The 23,799-nt window shown below is 41.2% G+C and overlaps 1 protein-coding gene, 1 long non-coding RNA gene and 1 pseudogene across 2 annotated transcripts; 2 read left to right on the top strand and 1 right to left on the bottom strand.

Moving 5' to 3' along the window:
• The first annotated feature begins 1,278 nt into the window (after positions 1–1,278).
• On the top strand, positions 1,279–3,423 carry LOC109737337 (L-type lectin-domain containing receptor kinase SIT2-like). The gene is made up of 2 exons (XM_040397202.1): positions 1,279–2,562; positions 3,355–3,423. Exons 1-2 carry the CDS (start codon positions 1,279–1,281, stop codon positions 3,421–3,423), a joined length of 1,353 nt encoding a protein of 450 aa, XP_040253136.1.
• A 585-nt stretch (positions 3,424–4,008) lies between these two features.
• Positions 4,009–6,611, bottom strand: LOC109737336 (LEAF RUST 10 DISEASE-RESISTANCE LOCUS RECEPTOR-LIKE PROTEIN KINASE-like 2.1; annotated as a pseudogene).
• Positions 6,612–19,109: 12,498 nt separating this feature from the next.
• LOC120967901 (uncharacterized) lies at positions 19,110–20,029 on the top strand. The gene is made up of 4 exons (XR_012188459.1): positions 19,110–19,148; positions 19,241–19,320; positions 19,447–19,530; positions 19,649–20,029. It is a non-coding gene; the product is annotated as an uncharacterized lncRNA (long non-coding RNA).
• Positions 20,030–23,799: the final 3,770 nt, after the last annotated feature.

Below are 23,799 nucleotides of genomic sequence, written 5' to 3' on the forward strand. Positions count from 1 at the left end.
GCTGCTCCCTCCTACGCGCCACCGATCTACAACACCAGTCCTTATGCATCCCATGGCGCTCCATCGTCCCCCTACCTGCAGCAGTACAATGATGGTGTCTCTCTCTTTACGCCGATGTCGGCCCTACTGCTGACGCCACCACACCCGCAAGCTCCCATGACTACACCGGCCTCTACTTCAACTCCGAGCTGGGACCAAGCTGCTTTTCTACAAGCCATGAACAACTTTGTTGCACAAGGGAACTCAGGTACGGATTGGATTTTCGATTCTGGTGCTTCTCGTCATATGTCTGCATCGAGTAATTTGCTTTCTTCTTGCACACCTTCGTCTTTTCCCTCTATTACTCTCGGTGATGGATCTTCTATTCCTATTTACTGTGTCGGTCAGGCTCAAATCCAATCCCCAACTAAGCCTTTGCTTCTTCGTGATGTTCTTGTAGCTCCTGCTCTTATTAAAAATCTGATTTCTGTTCGCCAAATCACCACTGATAATCATGTTTCCATTGAGTTTGACCCCTTTGGTTTGTCTGTGAAGGACTACCCGACCAAGGCCGAGATCGCTCGATTCAATTGCTCCGGTGATTTATATTCTCTCCATGGTGCTCCGGTCGCTGCTCCTCCAACATCTATGGTGGCCTCTGTTGATCTGTGGCACCAACGTCTCGGTCATCCCAATAAAAATGTGTTATCCACACTTCTTAGTGAATTTTCAATACCTCGTAATAGAGATTCTCATAATTCTTCTATGTATCAGTCATGTCAATTGGGCAAACATGTTCGCCTTCCCTTTAGTTCCTCTCAATCCTCTAGTACTTTTCCTTTTGAATTACTTCATTGTGATCTCTGGACATCACCAATAGAAAGTGTATCTGGTTTTAAGTATTATCTCGTGATTCTTGATGATTTTACTCATTATGTTTGGACATTTCCTTTATGCAACAAATCCGGCGTTCATAATATACTCCTTAACTTTCAGCGCTATGTCTCGGTCCACTTTTTCCTCCCTATAAGATTCATACAATGTGATCATGGTCATGAATTTGACAACTTTAAAAATCGAAATTTCTTTCTACAATATGGAATTCTCTTGCGTTTCTCCTATCCTTATACCTCCCCTCAAAACGCCAAAGCCGAGCGTTCTCTTCGTACTCTTAATGATATATTGATCGGGTGCACGGTGCACGTATATAAGTACAAGGGCAGCCCTCAGCCTCATCTATACAAGGAAACTAGAGGCGGGGCCGGTAGGAGATTATCCTAACAGATACATGCACATAATATGTTCAACAATGGAGATACCACTCAGATATCTGTGACCTTGGCTCCCCTCAAGGTAGCCAAACCGTCGAGGCCACTAGTCTCAACCACCTACAACCTCTCAACAGTGCTACAAGATCAGTCCTACCTCGGATTCTCAGCTTCAACTGGTCCGATCAACTCAATGTATTGTTTGCTTGGCTGGAGCTTGGGCATAAACCGTCCTGCTCCGGACATTGACATCACCAAGCTGCCAAACCTACATCGGATTGGCCCCAAACCTCAGGCCAATGTTCCAGAGATCGTCCTGCCAATAGCCAGTGCCACACTCATCTTTCTTGTAGGAACAACTATAATACTATTGGTGCAGAGGCGAAGGAGGTATGCCGAGATACACGAAGATTGGGAGGATGAGTATGGGCCACACCGCTTCTCCTACAAGGATTTAGTCCATGCTACTCAAGGATTTCATGGTAAGAACTTACTTGGCCATGGAGGATTTGGGAAGGTGTATAAAGGCGTGTTTCCGGTCTCTAAACTAGAGGTTGCGGTGAAGAGGGTGTCCCACGAGTCAAAGCAGGGGATAAAGGAGTTCATTGCCGAGATTGTCAGTATCGGCCATATCCGCCACCGCAACATCATCCAGTTACTAAGTTATTGTAGGAGAAAAGGTGAACTTCTATTGGTCTATTACTATATGTCAAATGGTAGTCTTGACCAGTACTTACATCATCAAGAACAGGATGAGGATAAACCCACTCTAGATTGGGCTCGGAGATTTGAAATCATCAAAGGCATTGCATCTGGCTTATTTTGCCTTCATGAGAGGTGGGAGAAAGTTGTCATCCACCGAGACATCAAAGCAAGCAATATGCTTCTTGATAGTGAAATGAATGGGCGCCTAGGTGACTTTGGCCTTTCAAGGTTTTATGACCATGGCACCGATCCACAAACAACACGCGTCGTCGGCACCATGGGATATTTCGCTCCGGAGCTGGCGCGCACCGGTAAGGCAACACCTCTAACAGATGTGTACGCATTTGGCATTTTCATCCTCGAGGTAACTTGCGGACGGAGGCCAATTATTGACAAGGGTCAGGAGGAGGGTGATGGTTCGGAGATACTGATTGACTGGGTTGTCGAGCATTGGCGCAAACGGTCACTCACAGACACGCTACATCAAGTTGCAGTACACTTGCACCATGCATTTTCATTGTCTTTGTGCAGAGAGGACAAGAAGCAATCAATTAGTCAAGTTTGGAAAAAGGAAGTACTATGTATGTCCACCCAAATCTCAAAAAAAAAAGTATGTCCACCCAGACCCAGGCATATGGCTGTTTCAGACGAACGTACTCCTGGTAACTTGCTTGTTGTTGCTGCCCTCCCTTTTTAGATGGCAGTATATATGCTAGTTATATGTTTAAAATATATTGCACACACACATTGTGCAGGCTACTATATATATATGCTAGTTATATGTTTTAAAAAAGACAGAACAAGACTACCAAACGGGTTGTTAGCTAAGCGTTGAAGAAGCGAGTTGCTTATAATTAAGAAAGGGGATTAGTAATGCGCGCGGCAAGTCATGCAATACCTTGACGGCGAGATGCCGCTGCCGGAGCTGATGCCCACAAACTAGAGTTATAGCATGATGACCGCGATGCAGAATGATGGTTTCAGCCAGCCAGTACACATCATTGAGTGCGACAGTTAGCAGCCAGCCTCTCAAGTGGAAGATGAACCACAAACAAGCATTTAGTATGTACTTCAAGGCCGGATTCTGGAAGAAAACAAATACAGTGCCTGTCACTAATAGTAATAGATGATCCACAAACAAGCATTTAGTTCTCTGTTTCCTCTCAGTTCTCAGTTTGAATTAATAAGTTGTGCTAGCTGTTAGATCATGTAAACAGTTGTAGATCTAGAACTAGATACATCTCCTTTTATCCATTTTGATGACAAGTATTTCCGGACGGAGGGAGTAAGTTGTAATTGTGTTGTCTGTGTGTGTGTGTCTATATACTCTTATGTTGTAATAAAGCTATCGACACGTGGATTACTTGACGGACTGTTACTCCTCTAAGAAATGATCCTGCAGGCTGCAGGAGCTATCGGTTCAGTGAAGGCTGTCCTCCAAGGAGTTATGCCCAGCCGGGAGCAGTCTTGAGAGTGTTCGTGACAGGCGGCCAAAACAAAACAGGGTTTTTTTCTACTTAGTGCCCATAGCTAGAGCCTAAACCGTGTTTGTTGCGTGTGTACATATATATAGTCTTAAGATCCAGTGCCTTTTAGCAATCGGATCTTGCAACACAAAACTCATCGGACACCTCAACTAATTAATTTTATTCCTGCTTTGGACCGTAACTTGTGGACGTTGGCATACAAGATGCTCTTGACTGTAGGTCATGCATACATATGGAATATTTACAATGCCGAATTTTCATTGCGCTTGTTTAATTTCTGAATGTACTCCATTGCAGGTCACCTTCTCAAAAGAGTTGGAAATCGTTGTAGGATTTTTTGGATCCACGTGGCTTATATATCTGCTCAAAGAGTTGACGACCGTTGTAGTATTTCTGAATTCACAGCACTTATCTTCTCAGATCTGGCAATTGTACAACTTGCATTCGTTTGTACATCCGTATTGTGAGCTGAACTTCCACTGCAAATGAGAGATAAGTGTGTAGATCAAGTTAATGCCAAATAATAATTTCCCACAAAAACAACGGAACGAAAATACGGGAGAAATAACTTACACTAGTTCACAGAAGTTTTGCTTTGGTGGCATGCCCAGTTCATCTAAGCTTCTCTCAAACATTTCCAGGACTCCTGTTATTGTAGGGCGATACACAGGTAAAACTTGTACGCACCACAAGCCAATCAAGGTCATCTTTCTTGCTATCTCCACAGTTTCACTTGTTACATCACATGCCTTTAAAGCTTCATCTTGAGCAAAGTGGTCATAAATCCAATCTGGGAAATACTTTTTGCTGGAATTTTCAACAACTGATTTTACATTTCTCCTGCCTCCAACCATCTCCAACAACATCATTCCATAACTATAAACATCTGACTTTGTCGAAACCACTCCGAAGGTTCGAGAATGAACTTCTGGAGCGATGAATCCAATTGTTCCTCTAGCACCAGTCATTGAAACTTTACTCTCTTTCGTATGACACAATTTAGCTAGCCCAAAATCAGCAATTTTGGGGCTAAAATCCTTGTCTAGAAGGATATTCTGAGGCTTGATATCAAAATGGACGATGCGTGTATTACAGCTATGGTGCAAGTATTCGAGGCCACGAGCAATCCCAATTGCAATCGCATAGAGCTTCTCCCATCCTAAAATTTCTTTGGGGCTCTCTGAGTAGATATACTTATCCAGGAACCGTTGGACATGTACTCATATATAAGAGCTCGTTTTGATCCCTCCATACAGAACCCAAATAAGCTAACAACATTAACATGAGAGGTCCTGCCAATGCTCATAACCTCATTCACAAACTCGCTCCCGTTTCCTTTGCAGTCATGCAAGAATTTCACAGCAACCAGACGACCATCATTCAGTCTTCCTTTGAAAACCACACCACAACCACCTTTTCCAAGCTCATTGTTACGAGAAGATGTTATCTTCACTACCTCTGAGTACATGTACCGTTTTGGAGCTAGAGATCCATACGATGCTATCATGGCCTCATAATTCTTTTCATTGTTGCTACTCTTCTTGCAAAGGTGAAACCATAGTCTTCTCCCCTTTCTATGCCATATTAGCACATAAATACACGGAAAGAGCAAGGTTGCACCTACTGATGTCAAAACTGAGATGAAAGCATATGTTACGTCTTTGTAAAGCAAAGGCTATAGTATAGTAATTATGATTTCCAAGATCATCGGTAGTTTAAATTTCTCTTTATGCAAGAGTGCATGGTGGTGAAAGTATCAACAAGCTAAATTCTTGTATTATACGCAAACTGAGAGCTGCTTGTTTGAAATTTTAATGTTAGAATGAATCTTGAATGATTACATGCATGGTAAATTTTAAAGTTACAATTTCATCATAGAAAACACTAGTAGTGGGCTAGTGGTATTTAAATCGTCACATGTGAAAAGATGGCAAAAGTTGTAGCATACCTATTAGCATAATCTTCGTGATGGTCCTCTTCCTACCTGGAATATAACATGGCATTTATGAGTAAAAACTCTGTCGTCCCAATAGTACTACATTGGTTGTTTTTTCAAAATAAAGAGATAGGCATCATAAATGAATCTTCAATATTTTGCCAATGAAATATTCGGAAGAAATAAATAAACTGCAAGATAGTGAAGAATACTCCCACTTTTGTTTCGTATGTTGTAGGTAGTATCTATCATACCGGAGTGTATGTACGCGTAGTATGTAGTATATAAGAATGTTTAGGTAGTATGTATACTACTTTTTAGCATACTCCTTTTTACGTACAAATACATACGTATTTCACAAATATAATAAAAACTATTGGTCAACTTGCAAAATTTTCATGCAACTCACTTTGGAGTATATATCTTGTATATAGTATATGAACATACTCAAAATGATATATTAGTATATATATATATATATATATATATATATATATATATATATATATATATACTACCACATGGTAGTATATAAGATATGGGTAGTAGGATTTGACCTGTGGTAGTGGCCGGCACAGCTGTGGGTGCCGGCGCCGGTGCGGCCGCCTTGGTGGGCAACAGGAGCATCGCGTCGCCATAGTAGAAGGGGTTCAATTCGGACCTCAAGGTGCAGCGCGGACCAGCCATCCTCCCGCCCTCTACCCCGTCGTGGAACTTGGTCGACCACATGGCCAGGACGCGTTGTAGGCACCGCTGGCACTCTGGCGGCGACAGGGCCGGTGCGCACTGCGCCATCGAGTAAATATTGCGGAAGCCCGGGTCGGGCCCTACCCATTGCCCCGTGGCGAAGAGCCTGGCGGAGTTGTCCACCGCATACTGCACCGTGGCGCTGAGAAGGCCGTTGACCGCCCGGTTGTAGCCCTCGACGTCGTTGCTGGTGATTTTGTGACCACTAAAGACATTTAGCTCGACGTAGCTGCTGCTGGGGTCGAGGAAGTCGTGGTTGGCTAGGTGAACGTAGCAGTGGCTGTAGCAGAGGGCCACGTCCCTGCTGCGGTTGCAGGCTGTGGCCGCGTCCCGGTCGACCCCGTGGACACAGTCGTAGCAGTCGGAGGAGCTGACGTCGCCGCCGCTGTAGTTGTCTTTGCCGCAGACCGGCCACGGCTGTGCTACGACGAGCGGAATAATTAGTGCGAGGAGCACAAGAGCATGAATTGTCGAGGAGTATCCGGGCATGGCGGCCCCTAGTTGAAGTTGAACAGCAGGGAGGAGGAAGGAAGCAAGACGGAGGGAGGAAGCTGCCGGCCTTGATAGTATATATTTTCTACAGCTGGTTTGTCATATCCTTGCGTTCTTCTTCTATGATCCTGATACGTCTAAGTACGTCTAACTTAGACGTATCCTTGAAAAAAAAAATTGTACAAGTTGATGCATGGCCAAGAAGATAAAATCGATGCGGCCGGCCGGCCATTAGTTTTATTTTACATATCCCTCGGTTGCAACATCGTACCCATCGGGGACCTGTAATGTAAAGCTAATACTATAAGCCATTCATCAGAGACTGACTGACTTGTGGTCATTGATACCAACTATTTGAAACGATCAAGGCTAGCTTGCCGACATATTACATTAAATTATATCATTTGCTGACAGACTGCATCAAGGTGGAGGGGGATTTTGAGCTAGTACATATCCAGAAAGATGAGACCTAGGGGGCACCGAGCGCTCTCAGAGCTCAGAGCATTTCGGCCGTCCGATCGAGTTGCTTGATGTGTTTCCGGATGTTGTATCAAGCCGCTGGAAGAGCTGGGCCGTCGGATAAAAAAAAAGGAGCTGTAGCAATGGATAGTTACTCCCGATGTAGAGATCTCGTGCCACCACACGTAAATCGCGCGCCCTGCCGAGGGCAATCTCGTCTTTTCACATCCTGCCTCTTTGTGCGTGTTGGGTGCTGGTTGGCCTGTGGTCGGATGAGGCAAGGAAGGCGCCGATTGGGTGAGAACCCTAGCCTCCATTCCCTCTCTTCTCCCCCCCCCCCCCCGGCACCTCCCCCATCCTCTCCCGTCGCTGCTGCTCCCCCTCGCGCCGCCCCCAGTCTCCTCACCTGGACACGGCGACCATGAGCGCCAGCGAGAGGAGGAAGGCTGGCGACTGGGCGCTGCCGCACGAGGGGCCTAGCGGCCACCTCTGCGCGTGGGACGCCCTGCGCACATCGCCGTCACCACCGACGCCGGGGCAAAAAGGACACGGACGCGCATCGCCATCGTCGGGAGGAGCGTCGGCATCCGAGACGGCCGTCCACATCGTCATTGCCATCGTCCTCGCCCCGGCAGATTGTCTCTCCGGCGCGGACTCCTCCTTCGACCTCAACGTCGGCAAGTGGAACAACATCTTCTACGTACGTACGTGCCAGCCTCCGCCCCTTAATCCCCAAAGCCTCCTTTTTCTTGGTTCATAGTTTGCCTAAGAAATGTCTGTGTGCTTGCGCTCTGTGCAGCAATTCGCTGCGCACGGGACGGTGCAGCACGAGCCATTAGGAGCGGTGGCGATGGGCTGATGCGGACGCGGTTGTGGCTCCCCGTGGTGCTCCTCTATCTCAAACCTAGCCGCCCGCACCTCCCTTCCCAGCCACCGCCGGTCGCCCTTGTCCTTGCCTTACCTCACGTCTGCCCCGCCACCACCCACTAGCAGGAGGCTCCCGCCCCTCCTCTTGCGCCTCCAACACATCGTCGTCACCGGGAGGAGGTGCTCATTGCCTCCGAGAAGCACCACGGCCACTGGATCCATTGCTACGTTCGTCGATCTGTACGTGATTTTTTGTTTTGGACTGTCTCAATTCTGGTTAACTGGAGCTCATCCATGGTTGTACCTTTTCCCCTTTTTTTCATTGCAGTTTGGTCCGCTGTCTACAGCTTCTCGTTGTTCTGGCCAGTTCGTCGTGTTCCGTCTTCAGCCAGCCCTTTGCAGGTTGACTCCTCTCCCTCTCTTCTCTGCTTTCCAGGCCTAGGCTTGCATTTTTGCGGCCATGTATACATTCGCTTCCTGTACAAAGCTGATGTTAGATTTTGTCAATACAATGGTTGTATCCTTTTCCTTATTCTCTTATTGGTAGAAGCCTAGCATCTAAAATTATTATTCCCTCCTTGTTTTTTTGTGCTTGCTTGGCATTTGGAATTGGGGATTTGTGTCACTTCTCTAGATCCTGGTAGGACCTAGGATTTTTTGTACCTTTCTGTTGTATCCTAGAAGTAGCCTATTGATTTGTTTGTTGGAACTGCTCGTATGTGTCGCGTTGTTGGGGCTACCAAACAACCCTATATTGTTCTATATATTATCATTGAGCCTATTATAAATGTTTCTTGTTGTGTAATGTGTGCAACTTTAGTATGATGAAAATGCAAGTCTACGAATTTTGTTTTAGATACTAGGTTCCAGTATATATTGTTGTTAGTATAGTTTTAAATGGTTAGTATCTTTCTCTAATGTATTGAATTATTGTTATTGTGACTTATAAATGTGGCAAGTTTTACATTTCAATGCTAAGTTTTTTGTTTCCTTTTTGATATGGGCCTTTTGTTTTGTTATTTGATTGCATATATACCATGATCTTCTTTGTGTAGCTTCTTTATGTGCTATTTATGTATTCAGCATGTGAAACTTTTGCGATGCATAATTAAAGAGTTCTAGATATGAGTTTTGACTTTATCTTTGTTTATTGTTTGTAATCGACTCACTGTTTTATGCGTGTTTCTTTTTTGATGCAACTAGATTTAAGTTGCAAATATAGCTGTACTGATATGATTTTGATTTGCATATTTCTGATGTAGGTTTTCACATGTGCTTTTTATTTTTTTTAGCATGATGGAGAAAGTTTTAACTGTTTATAAGTTATAGATTTATTTTTTTTTTCATTTTTACTAAGTCCATCAGTATTATTAAGAATATTTTATGTAGTTGATCTTATAACATTAATTTGTTTATATTTTCATGTTTGTTTTGTAGAAAATTCCCAAGGTTGTTGTTTCAAGCTTGAAGAAATTCATGGATGTCCCTATGAGCGCGTCCGTCACTCTTGAATCTATGGATGAAGGTGTGCATGTCATCACGTCATCTTCATACACTTTGTGCAGACAAGATGGGAGGATGGTGTTTGAGAAGACAAGTTTCAATGAGTTCATCTCAGCAGCTTCTTTCGGTGAAGACAATGTTGTGCTCATCACATTCAAAGAACGCAATGATCGCTCAGTTTTTGTTGTGTTCCAGCGGCTTATGTAGGTGGAGTGTTGCGCATTTAGACTCTGAACTTTAGACCGTTGAAGCCCGAACTTTCGCTATGTGTAATTATCTATGACTCTATGGTCAGTTGTCTAGATGACTGTTTGACCGAGGTAGTGGTGCCTCTAGGTATCTAAGTTCAGACTTTATACTTTTGGATGCTATGATTGCTGAATTGCATATCTTTTGATGGTCAACGTGTGAAGTTTTAAGGAACTGTATGGTTGAAATGATGCTTGTACTTAGATTTTTTTATGCTTTTAACTTATGCTTCTTTGTTTCAATGTTTTTCCTTTTTGATTATTTATTTTTATGTTTTTAATTATTTTTTAGGTGGTCAACTTTCTTTTTGATTGATCTTTTGAATATATATCATATTGATTAGTTGGTTCAGTACCACCCTATATTTATTTATTTATTACTTTTCGTCATTGTTCAGTTGATTTTGTGTTTCCTTATTTTTATAATTTTAATTGTTTATTTTTTGGGTGGTCAACTTCGTTTTGATTGATCTTTTGATTATGGATCATATCAATCACTTGGTTCAGTACCACCCTATATGCTTTTTTCATCATTTTCCCCCTAATTTTATGTTTTCTTATTTAAAAATATTTTATAGATTTTTTTTTGATTTTTTCGATTTGTTTGAAGGTTTTTTTAAATCCATGTATTATTAATTTGCCTTATCAGTTTTTTTGAGTGGAGCTGTCTATTTTGTGCTTTGAGATTTGTGCTAGCTTGTTTTTTGCGTTTCTGTTTGGCTGGCGTTGGAGGCGTGGTTGAGTCGACTGGTTGTGGACATCACCCCCGACCTCTGACCCTAGCCAAATTCAAATTACCATACCTCTTCTTCCTCCCTATCGCTGTTCTCCGCTTCTGTCGTTGTTGTGTCTCCAGCCGCGACTGCTGCCACCGCTGCTGTGCTTCTCGGCGGATCAATTCCAGCGTCGAAGGAGCTAATTGCCCCAAGGACCTCCAGGTTCGGTCCTCCCTCCCCAAACCCCCCGCTAATTTATTGCTCTTTGTGCTCTATAGTTCTCGCTCGCCCCACATGCCCTGTGTTGTCCGCGCAAGGGGAAACCCTAGCGGTTGATTTTGCGTGATTTCGGGGGTGCGTGCTCGTTCTGATAGTGTTGGTTTGACGATTTTTGTTAGGTTATTTCGTGGATCTATAGTTCCAAACATGTAGGCCGCATGTAGTTCCATGTCAGGGTTGACTACTTGTCTCTACCACTTTGGTGAAGTATTGGAGCCGTGTTTCAGGTATGTGTGTTGTGGCTGGACACTGTGAATGTTCAATTTTAGGTCAATCCCATGCAATTTTCTGATGGTAGTCACCTGTAGATGAAGAGTGTTTTACCTGTAGGTCAATTGAATGTTTGATGATAAACCCCTTAATTATTTTTGTCTGGACCTTTTGGTGAGGTTCATTTAGATGTGGTTCAGCAGTTTGATCTGTGATTTAAGGTTGGTGACTTGGTTTGAGTTGTGATTTAGAAGAGGTTACTGATGTTTGTTCAGAATTTTCAGGGTTACTGTTGAATTATTACATGCTCACACACAGTTTGTGCATGTTTTATTATGTGCCTTGTGCAATTTACAGGTTAGAGTTATTATACTATCTGTTTATAGTTCAGTTCATTTGCGTTTTTGTCAGTTATACCTTATGCACATCATGCTTATGTGCAATTTATATGTAATGTTAGTGCTACTTCAATTATGTGTTTAATTCATTTTTGGTATGCAATTTCATTCAGTAATTTTCATACAGATGCTACCTTGGAGTAATTATCTATTTTAACTCTTTTTTTTGTTGCTATATTTTTCGATACAGGAGATGGCCAGCGATATACATAACTTGGATGACAGTGATGACGATTGCTATGATTTTGCTGACGAGTATTCTCTAGTGTCGCAGTCAAAATTTCATGATGGATGTTCTGAATCACTAAATGTACATGTTCTATTCTTTATTTATTTTGTCTTTTATGACATTCTTATTTTATCATGTTTAGTAGTTTTGTTTCTTTCATTATTCTCCATTTTTACATTTTGCTGTTGTTTATATTGGTTTAAATTTTCTTGTTTCATTTTTCGCAGGTGGGCGGTGGTGATCCTCAGTTTGACGTGGAGGCTTTCCTTCATAATCTTCGCCACATGGTGAGTTTTGTTGCATTACAGTTCTCTTTTTATGGTTCATTTTATACTAGTGCCACATGCTGAGTTTTCATAGAGACTTTCAGCTTTTTGTATGTCTAATATGTGTTTATATTTTTTCTTGATGTGATTTTACTCATCTAAAAGGGATGGTGGTTCTGAACCTAATGATATTGTAAGTTTCATTTGTATGAGTACTTTATGTTTTTTAAGTTTTTACACCACATGATTTTTTTTGCAATTTTTACATCTACTTGTTATTTCTTTGTCAGCAAGGTCATCTACCTCCTAAGCGAGCCACTAGCAGATGTGATCACCGTTATTTTACTGAGCTTCTCAAGAAAATACCTTCTCCAAGGAAGGATGTTATTACAGATTATGGTTTTAACTTTCTGCTTGATTTTGAATGCACATCTGTCCCAAGAGGGTTTGCCAGTGGGTAGCTAATCGTATCAACACTCCCACTGGTGACATTGTCTTGAGTGAAGGTGTTATTCCTATGAGCCCGGAGTCCTTCCATCTTTTGTTTGGTCTCCCTTTAGGTGGTAGGAAAGTCGTGTTTGTTAGTAATAGTACAAAGGTTGCCTTTTCGAATATCATTGGCGAACCATCATTGCCTTCAATCAAGTGGTTTGGAACAAGGCTGCTAAAACTAGATATTTCTAATGATGAATTCATGAGGTGTTTTCTCCTAGTCGCTTTTGCAACTGTTCTCTGTCAAAATTCCAACATATACCCCAGCACAAAATAATTGGGAATCTTGATTGAACCTTCTGAAGCTAGGCATTTTGATCTGTCAAAGTTTGTATTTGATTGGCTTATGGCATATATTCGCAAGTTCCAGAAAGAACCCAAGAAACCGGGTAAAGAAGATGGTTTCACGACTCATTTTTCTTTTTTTTTTGTCATTGTTGTTGTTGACATTTCTAATCCAATGTGATTATTTATTTTATGGTTTTTCATACTTTTCAGTGTTATTACCTGTATTTCCTTGATTTCGGATTGCGGCGAGTCCCTGCTGGTTTGCCCAGGGTCAAGGCATGGAAGAATTCTCTAGTTAAAGAATTTGCAAATCTTGATTGCAAAGGACCAAGGGAATATGGATTGCGCCCTGTAAGTTGTTAGTTTGCTCATTTTTTTAAAATTTGTAATTTTGCTCTTTTCCCACTTAATCGTTTTCTAATATCATGCCCCCTTTTGTGTATGTTTGAATGCTTTCTCAGGTCAAGAAAATTTCTGGAACTTTATATTCCATGGGTTGTATTGGATGCTGTAAAGAGCACTTGGATTCTTCTTATGAGTCTGTCAAATTTAGGAGCTCACTTGACAAGACTGTTGGTGGTTTACTCCCTAGACCTATAAGTTTTTCTTTTTTGATATTTTTTCAAAATTATTTTGATTTGTGTCCTTTCCTTTTCTATCCAATTTTGTTTTTGGAAGTACTTTTGACTGACTTCATTTTTCATTATATAATTGTACTTTTCAGGTCAAAGATTAGATATCTTTCATTGCCCGACAATTTTGTGCAAATGCTGATGAAAAGAGTGTTGATGCAGCTCAGAATATGTTGTTTGATTGTTTGAATTGTATTATTTTAGCTACTACCGCTGATCCGGATCTTGACGACTCCAAAACAAACTCTACACACAATCACAGGAATAATCTCGCTGACAGTGAATCTTCAATTCTTAAGAGCGATGGTACATACCTTTGTTTTGTTGTGTGTGGTTCTTTAGTTAGTTTTAAAATCCCGTTAAATAAGTTTTCTGCACTTCTCTGATTAGTTTTATTATTTCTCTATTAGGTGCACAATTTAATCACAATTCTCCTCCTGTCCGAGTGTCTCCCATTATGCGACCCAATGATCAAGATTTGAATGATACAGCTGGTTAGTCCTTTTAGTTGCTGGTATTTTTTTTGCTAATCATTATGTGAATGTCTGTAGTTGCATCATTGAATGGTGTCCTCTATTTTGTGCAGGATTTAATCACAATTCTCCTCCTGACCGAGTGTCTCCCATTATGCGACCCAATGATCTAGGTTTGAATGATACAAGTGGTTAGTCTTTTTAGTTGCTGGTAGTTTTTCTTTTTGCTAATCCTTATGTGAATGTCTGTACTTGCATCGCTGAATGGTGTTCTCTTTTTTCTGTAGGTTCAGTGTCTAATAGGAAAAGGAAACATTGCTCTCATGTTATTTAAGATCAAGTTCTCTATAGCAATTCTAAGTCAAACAAGCTACGTCGTGTTGATGTTGACTCGAAAGTATTTTGCGTAAGTTATTTTGTATCTTGTGTTTTATTTATTTCTAGTATCTAATGTTCTTTTTGTATCTCCATGTGTTTTTTTGCAATTGTGCTGATTTTTGTTTTATTTTATCATTCAATCATTAGGACAAGGCAGGAAACTGGATTTTAATGATTCTCGGAAAATTAATTCAGCATCTGATGTTCTCAAGAAGCTTGTCCCCCCCCCCCCCCCAAATCTGGTGTTGTGAATGAATCTGGAGGTCATTCCAAAAGTATCCGTTTCAATCATATGGTTGATACGAAAGGTGCCGTTCCTGGCAGTTCTAAAGATAATTCTTCACAGTCGACATTTGATAAGATGATGGGTGTTAAGAAGAAATCATTCTTGCCCGATAAACTTCGGTTAAAGACTACCACTTCAGGTATATACCTTTGTCTTCTTCACTTTTATACCTTTATGCAGTTCCTAGAAATGCGTCCATATTTTTATGCAAGGCTCTTGCATACTGTGAAAATGACTTTCCCTTTGATCCTTTGATACTTTTTTGTTATTTTTGTTCCATGTTATTGCACAGGTGTTGATATATCTTCTCAGAAATCAAATTATGAAGAAATTTTGGGTTCATCTCATGTTGATCTTCGATGGCGTGAACAGGTTTGAAATGTTTCCTGCTTTTTCTTTTTGCATATCAATTGAATGCTTGTTATTTTTCCATATTTTTTATTGCTTATAAATGTCCCTTTTGCAACTTTTTATATGTACATATGTGCAACTTTTATTTCTTTTATATATGTAGTTTGCTATCTGTAATATCTATTTTCTCGTTTTTTAATGATGTTGTGAGAGTTTATATTTATTTTTCAATTGTTATTGCAGTATCGTCAAACCCCTATCCAGATGCATACCCTGCCGTTCACTCCTTTAACTACCCCATCGACCTCTTTAATCCGTCAGTTTATCTTTTGTAATTTTCCTTTTCCTATATGTTTTTAAAGTTATAACATGTACGATCTGTATGAAGTTTTTGACAGACTCAACCTCATTTTTGTTTCAATTCTTGTGAAGAAAGTTGAATCTAGTCCAAGGTTTTCCAACGCAAAAGAACTAATACACATTGAATCTTCTCATTCACCATCTCCTGTCACCAAGGTTATTTAGTTATACATTTTATTTTGCAACTTACATTTTCTTTTTTGTATACTATATATATATATATATATATATATATATATATATATATATATATATATATATATATATATATATATATATTTACATTGTTTCTCTGACTTGTGTCTTTTTTTGTGAAAATAGATTGATTTGAGCTATGGTAATAGCAAAGGAATTGAAAATTCACCTGAAGTGGAGATCATTGGTGAGGTTAAGTTTTCTGGGAAATGTGATGAGTTGCTTAATTCTTCAGAAAGGATATAAAATGAAATGAGTAACATTCCTAGCTCTAGTCACTCTAAAAGAGGCATAAAATATGGTCCAAGAAGAATTGCTAATGCAAGCAGATACAATGATTCACCCTATGTCAATGACAAGTCGTCGAGGTACCCAGCTACAACAAGGATGATTCAGTTACATGATGCTATAATTAATGTGTCTCACGATGAAGATGCAAAGTAGTACGTATCTTTTACTGATCGCTTTTCATCCATACTCTCTGTATTTATTTTATTTTTATTTATTTATCTGTGTAGTTTAGATGTTACTACTATTTTTTTAATTTCTGCAGTTGCTCATAGAAGTGTTGTGCAACTTTTTTCTTACATGTTGTGCAAATCTTTCGTAAGTTTGCCTTTTAATTTTTTCATTATTTTTTAGATTGCTTTGTACTATTTAGCTTTTTATATTATGTTACAGTCAATATGTTTATATTAGGTCGGGTTTTTATGTTTTTGTATCTAATGCAGGAGCATCTACTAAATATGGATTCATATGATACTCAGGAGCTCTATGATCAGAAGTCAAGGATGGTTCAAAGATGTTTCAACTTGCTCATGGTGCTAGGTCGATTCATACTTGTGATGAGGTTAGTTTCTCAATCTTTTTTCTTTGCATTTTTCTTAACTATTATTGTCACGAAGTTTAGTTTCTCAGATAGTTGCTCATATGTTTGTTGTGCAATTTTAATGAAGTTGTTGTGCATTTTTCTTTGAAGTATCTAGTTTTCTAGTTTTCACAATTATATAATGTAATTTCTATGAATTTACCTTATCTTATATGTAGTTAAATCACATAGTTGCACATAGGTTCTTTGTGCATTTTGATTCATGTTATGCTGCAATTTCCCCAAGCTTATGTGATTCATATTTCTGAATGCAAGCTTTAGGTGTTTTATATGTTGCTGATTCTTGTAGTGCGCAATTTGTAGTTTGATGTTGTGCAACTTTCACACACATATTTTATCAATGTAGTTTAATGAGATAGTTGCCCCATAGGTTTTTGTAAATTTTAAAATAGATCATTTTCTATTTTGTTGTGAAATGCTTTCCACTGTGTTTTATGTATATGAATTTTCATATATGTTGCTGATTCTACTAGTGCGCAATTTCCTTTTTTATGTTGTGCAATTTTTCCACTCTTGCACAACGCACATAATTTTTATTTTGTCCTTTTTCATGCACCTTTTCATAAATGTAGGTTAATGAGATAGTTGGCACATAGGTTATAGTTACTTTTATGACTGTGAGTTTTTTAAGTAAAATTAAGTAATTTTTACAGTGTTTCTTGCTTTTCTACATTTTCTTTTTCTAAAAGTTCTGTCATTTTTTGCAGGTTCATTTCCCAACACTACATATGAAACATTCACTACGTGAATCAGCTTCTTTGCCGTCTGCCATGGCAGACGGCAAAGGCATGGATGGCGGACGGCAAAATGTCCGACCGAACGAGTGTTGGCAGCCAGTTCTTTGCCGTCCGTTTTCTTGTGGCTGACGGCAAAGACCTTCCGTCAGCCAGCAGACGGCAAAGAAGTGGCTGACGGCAAATAAGCTAATTCCAGTAGTGATTGGTTTGACTTTGTTGTCCTTTTTCAACATGATACATTCGTTATATTGGATTCAGCTTATGGCCAGGATGACCCTTTCTTGAAAAATGTGTTGAACATTCTGGTGAGTCTTTTTGTATGTATAGTGCACAAAGTCTTTTTCTGATCATTTCTTCCTCTTAGCTTAATAGTTTTTCTTGGCTTATGTGTTTTATGTAAATTGTTGTGGATCCCAAATTTCAAAAGAGTTTGGAATATGTTTGGCTCAAAGCAAATTACAGATTGGAGTTCATGGGGATTGCACTTTGCAAAAGTTCCTAAACAAACTAATAAGTACTCCCCTACCCACCACTTTTCTATTTTGGTTCTCTTTGTCTATATTCCTCAGTTTTGATGCTTGTTCAACTGTTTTGTAACTTTTTCAAGATTAATGCTCCATTTTTTTATTGTAGTATTCATAGGTTCAGATATTTTTCCATATTGGTTTATATGCAATTGTTTTTGTATACTTATGATTTTTTTAACGAAATTGCATGTATAAGTTGTGTGCAATTTCTTTAATCATGCAGTGCAATGTTTTTTATTTTTGTTTCTACTTACTTTCGTTTTTCTGCTGTGTTTCCAGGTATGACTGTGGTATTCATGTATCAATGTACCTAAAACACTGGAAGCCTAGGCTTAAGATGCAGGATTTTATTTCTGAAGCTGATATTCTTCGAATCATGCTCGCAAATGATATGCTTTTCAGTGACCACAATATTCTCAACGATGCAAAGAATCGCATTCGTGATTACTAGTTAGTGAGTAAGTACCATCTCTTAGTTTCTTTGTCTTTTATGTTATTTGTTTCTGATTTGTTCCTTTCTGGGGTTTTTTTTGTGATTCCTTTAATATGAATTGTTTTGTTCTCATGATTTTATTCTTTTTTATTGTTGTAGGTGATGAGGAAGCCTTTTCAAGATCATCTACAATGTTTCAAGCATCACTTGTTGATTGTCGAAGTGCATAGAATCAAAGCTCCTTTTCAAGAAGTTGCAATCCTGTAGAACTAGAAAAGTTGTGGAGCCTTCTGAAATACTCTGTTTTTTTTGTAAAATTGACATGCAACACGCTTTAGTGATTTTGACGATTCAATACGTGAGAAATAATTCTGTAATTCTGCATGTATTGACAGTCTGTAAAAGTATTATTCAGTACATGGCCACAGTTATTCAGTTTAATACTATGGTTGTATATTTTATATATGTGTAAGTTATTTTCTCTTTATTTTTTATATATTTGCATTTTTGAAATGTTTCTAATATCGCATAGATATTCAAGTATATGTAATGTTGTCAAAGTTTTCTCCTTACACTTGCATAAGTATTTTTCTAAAATTCTTTCTTAAAAAATTTCTGGATCCTTTACTAATTGGTTCATCTTTTCTATAGATGAAGCAGTAGTATTTTCTATGTGATCCTAGATTTTGTTCTTCCAAATGAAAGCTCCAGTTTTTTTCATTTTGTTTGATCTTTACTTTTTTGCTTTTTTACTAAATTTTTATTGTACAAATGAATCTATCATTTTTTGTTTTATTTGTTTACATCAACATTTTCCAAGTACGTATGTGTGATCAAATTTTGAACAAACTTGAAAATTTGTTTCCAAATTTTAGCTCCTCATTTTTTCTAAATCTTCAATAGTTTGATTCTTATTTTTGCTACTTTTTTCATGTCATTTTAAAATTATTTTCTTTCATCAACAGTTTTTATTCTCTCATTTCTTTAGTTTTTTTTATATTTTTCTTCCCTAATTTTTTGAGTGATTTAACTGGTGTTTACCCTTTTTGCCACGTACTGCATGTAACAGTATTGCACTACCACGTTCTTTTAGGCAGTTACACCTAGCAATCGTGGGAGACACTCAGCGCACTCACCCTCTACCACACCGCCCACTTCCTGTCCTCCCCACCCGCCCACTACTTCTCTGCCAGCCTATTTATGTACCCCCTTTTCTCTTTGTGATCTCGCCTGCTCATTTGTCTCGGGTAGTTGCTGCTGAATCCCCCCCCCCCCCCCCCAACCCCACAGCCGTGTCCCCTGAAGCACTGAAGCAGTGGTATGTAATTGCTTCTTTTCTTGGTTAAAATGTTTCTTTTTGTTATCAGTGTTTGTATGAATTGATTTCTGCCTGCTTTGGTTTTGTTGCAGAGAGGAAGATGGGTGGTGATGGATCCAGGGAGTTCAAGCCTGATCATGATGAGGATGCATATGCTTCTTCAAAAATAAAGGTATTATCTGCTTCTTCAGTTCATCCCCATATTTTTTAATGTCAGTATTTTTTTCAATGATAGCATCTGCTTCTTCAGTCTTGATTTCATGTTAATTTTGGTGTTTTGTTTTCACTTTGTTTACAGGTAGTGCGAGATGCATCCAAAGATCTCAAGCGTCAGGCTATAGTTGCAGCTTTTCCTGTTGCAAAGATGGCAAAGCCTATTAAGGTAGTTTCTCAACTTCTCCAATATTTTTTTAAAGTTGCTTGCAGGTTTTCGTTACATTATTTCTTCTTCTTAGGATGTTGGATGATTATGGTCTCATGTATATAATCAATATGACCAGCTTGCGGGGGCTGATCGGGCGGCTTCGTGTCTTGCTGGCCCGGCAATATCCGATCTCCAGGGGCGGGTTGCCCCTGTCGTGGCGTCCCGGTGGTGGGGGAGGCTTCGTGGTAGTGGTGGGCCCCTTCTTCCTTCTCCTCTTCTCTGGCGGCTGGGATGGGCGAGGGAGCGCAACGGGTGGATTCCACTGTTGGTTGCGAGCGTTTATGTTTTTTAGATGCGTACTTCGGGTACCACCAGATCTGAATGTATGGTCCTGATGAAATAAAAACTGCATTCATCACCCCTTTCGGGTGCTTTTGCTATATCATGATGTCATTCGGACTTAAGAATGCAGCCGCAAGTTTTCAGCGCATGATCCAAAAGTGGTTGCAAAAACAGATCAGTCGGAATGTGAAGGCCTACATGGATGACATCATGGTCAAGTTTAGGAAAGGTTCCGACCTCCTAGTACACCTCGTCGAGACCTTCATGAACCTCGGGCTTTTGGAATCAAGCTTAATCTTGCGAAATGTGTTTTTGGGGTTCCAGCTGGCAGACTACTCGGTTTCCTTGTTTCTTGAACGAGGAATCAAGGCCAACCCCGAAAGAATTGGCTCAATTATCCGAATGAAGAAACCAGAATGTCTCCATGACGTCCAACAGCTCACGGGCTGTCTTGCAGCCTTAAGCAGATTCATATCAAGACTCGGAGAGAAAGTCCTGCCGCTTTACCAGCTAATGAAAAAACAAACAAATTTAAGTGGAGGAATGAAGCGCAAGCTGCGTTTGAGGAACTCAAAGCTATGTTTTCCACCCAACTGGTGCTTGCCGCTCCGAGTGACAAAGAACTGTTGCTGCTATGCATATCAGCTACAAGTCAAGTGGTCAGCATAGTACTTACAGTCAAACGTGAGGAACAAGTTAAAACCTTGAAAGTGCATAGGCCCGTATAGTACATTTCAGAGGCGTTGAGCCCTTCCAAGCAGCGTTATCCATACTATCTGAAACTGGTTTATGGAATCTATCTGACTGCGAAGAAGGTGGCACACTACTACCAAGAGCATTCGGTCACGGTGGTCAGTGATGCTTCCTTATCATAAATCATGAATAACATATATGTAACTAGCCGATTGGTCAAAAGGGTCATTGAACTCTTGCCTTTGGACATCAAGTTCGAGGCGAAAAAAGCTATCAAGTCACAAACTCTAGTATATTTTCTAGCCGATTAGTTGGAGGCATGTATGCTGGCTTCCTCCCTTGATTCAAGTCTCTTGCCAGATTGGTTGAGGCCAGATCGGAGGTGACAGAAGAGGATCTCAAGCTCATTGTTGATGGCACTAGCGTGATTCGGGTTTCCGAGGTGTCACATATGATGTGGCAGCAATGGAGGCGACCTAGGAGATAGCGTCTCTTCATCGTTGCGGTTGTTTTTTTTTAGAAAAGGAGGAGGACCCCCGGCCTCTGCATCTGGACGATGCATGTAGCCACTTTATTAATTATTCACATAAGACTTTACAAAGTCATACAACAGTAAGACAAAAGTCATCGTCTAAGCAACATCTATCGCTACTCCTATCCATCCAGTTGATGAAGGGATGCTGATAGTCTAGGCCTAATACCAAACAGACCTCGCAACCAAACTTAACACCTAAGACCCCAACCAGGACGCCTGCCGGGTATGGGGCACCCACCAATCCGACGCACTCCTCAACCAGGATGCCTGCCGGGTATGAGGCCGCCGCAGCCACCTGCCACCAATCCATCTTCAGTGTTGTACTGCTGCATCTACCTTGCCCCGTCTAGCTGCCGTCGACGCCACCATGACGCCAGACAGTGCCACCTCCCTGCGCGCGTCCATCGTCACACATTTGTCGGCGAGACCCCGCTGCGCCACGCCATCGAGACCAGTCATCGATGACGCGATAGATACCACGCCGCTCCACCACCTTGCCAGGCCAGCTGTCGACGCCACCATGGCGCCAGACAGCGCCACCGCCCTGCAGGAGGCCATCACGCCATGTCCAGCGCCGAGACTCCGCTACTCCATGCCGCCGAGACCCGCCGTCGTCGACGCGAGAGAAGGCACGCCACAACACCTCACGCCTCTTCCATCTGGCGCCGCTCCACAAACGATGTCCCCTAGAGGGAGCACGGCACAACAACGCCGCCATCATCCGATCCGCAGGTTAACGATAGTTGCTTGACGATGCCTTCATCAAGGTAACGACGTAGACGCCGCCATCGCCCGCCATGACCGGAGTCGTCTCGGTTTCCACCAGCGACTATGTCTCCCCAACTCGCCGCCGGTGCTAACAGTGGGATCCAAGATCCGTCACTACCAGCCTGGCCAACCGCCTTCGATGGAGAAGGCAACCACCACCACCATGCCCGGGCCAAGAGACCCGAACGTCCTCGTGCCGCAAAGATTACCCAAGGGGGGTCTCCTCTTGACGTTGTCGAGACGAGGCGCAGCCGCAGTGGATCTCGATCTAAACCCCTCGGGCCTAGATCAGATCTCATCGCAGCCAAAATCTCATCCGCCAGCGGCCGCCGGAAATCTCCTGGCCACCGCCAACCCGCTGCGCACTGCCGTTGGATGAGGAGGGAGATGGACGTCGCTGCCCCCACGCGTTACCGCCGGCCGAGGACTGCGCAGCCGCTGCCGCCTCACCACAAGGGCTTTGCCCCGCGGCGTCCTCAGCGACGGCGGCGGTAGTGGGATGCGATGGAGGGGGAGGGCTAAGGGCGGTGTGGACGGGAACTCCCCGGGGCCGGTGCGGCGCTGCCACCTCGGGGGACGGGAACTCCCTGGGGGCGGTGCGGCGCCGCCGCCTCGGGGGAGCCATGCGGTTGTGGCGTCATATATACTTCTTTGAAGCCTTGTCTGCTGCTTGCTGAAATACTACTACTTACTTCAGCGCTAGCTGTATATTATAGTGTGTACTGTATGACTATGGAGAAAATTGTACTAGATTTTTTTTGGGATGAAGCTGTGGTATAAAATACCCTGGAAAATTATCTTATTCTTATCTGTGACAACAACATATGCCCAGCTGATCTGGTCTCATGTATATGTATAGCAGCCGGAGCCCGACCTGGTTTACATACAAAGAGTAGAAGAAGCAATCAGTCAATCAATCTGGTTTATATTAAAGCTGATGGCTAGTTGGGAAGCCGCCTAGAATTATTCTGCTCATTTGTTAAACCATCATAACATCCCACACAAATTATTATTCTGCTCATTTATTATCAAATTGTTATTCGATAATCAAAATATGGCGGAGTACGTATTCAAATACACACCACATCATGATTAAGCCAAGGGCGACCAAGCCAAGTCTCCAACGCGAGAATACATTTCCACTAGAAACTAGAAAAACTTATAAATATCACCATCCGGTTGTGTGTGTATGTGTAAATTAATTAGGTGCTAATTAAGGTGCAGAGAGACAATTACTTTTTTCCGATAAAAGGGCGATTTTACTATCTCAAATATAGCATCAAGCGGATACAAAACATTATGAATAACACCCGGCCTCTGCATAGCTAAGATGCACACAGCCAAACACCAAATTCTAACACTAGAAAATGAAACAAAATCGACAAATCGGCAACAAGTAGGGTCCTATAGACCAACACTTTGCCTATGTTGAAAGCGGTGGTGAATCGATCTGAAGGTTATGCTGTCACCCATGTTGGAAAAAAACCTACATAACCACTTGCTCCCATCACGTACACACCGTCTTGAACAGCGGTTGGTGCTCAAGTCAACTGTTCCAGGCAAAAAATAGACAATGACTTGTACACTCAAGTAATGGCCGGCTGCTATACAAGTAGTATATACTACGTACTCCCTCCGTCCGCGAATAAGTGTACTTCTAACTTTTGTCTTAAGTCAAAGTTTTAAAATTTTGACCAACTTTATAGAAAAAAGTAATAGCATATATGACATCAAATTGGTACATTATGAAAGTACATTTCAAAACAAATCTACTGATACTAATTTAGTGTCATAAATGCTACTACTTTTCCCTTGAAAGTTAGTCAAAGTTTCAAAACTTTGACCTAAAACAAAGGTTAGATGTACACTTATTCGCGGACGGAGGGAGTAAGTTACTAACAGCTCCAGACAATGACATCTCCTTTAGAGTTGCACATGTGCCAGCTAAC

Source organism: Aegilops tauschii, chromosome 7 (assembly GCF_002575655.3).
Source record: "Aegilops tauschii subsp. strangulata cultivar AL8/78 chromosome 7, Aet v6.0, whole genome shotgun sequence".
Taxonomy (NCBI): domain Eukaryota; kingdom Viridiplantae; phylum Streptophyta; class Magnoliopsida; order Poales; family Poaceae; genus Aegilops; species Aegilops tauschii.

What these genes read in the sequence shown, in the direction of transcription:
- LOC109737337 (XM_040397202.1), top strand. Translation starts at nt 1,279, where the DNA reads ATGTTCAACAATGGAGATACCACTCAGATATCTGTGACCTTGGCTCCC. An exon ending in CCCAAATCTCAAAAAAAAAA is followed by an intron (nt 2,563 to 3,354) that starts GTATGTCCACCC and finishes ATGATCCTGCAG; the next exon opens with GCTGCAGGAGCTATCGGTTC.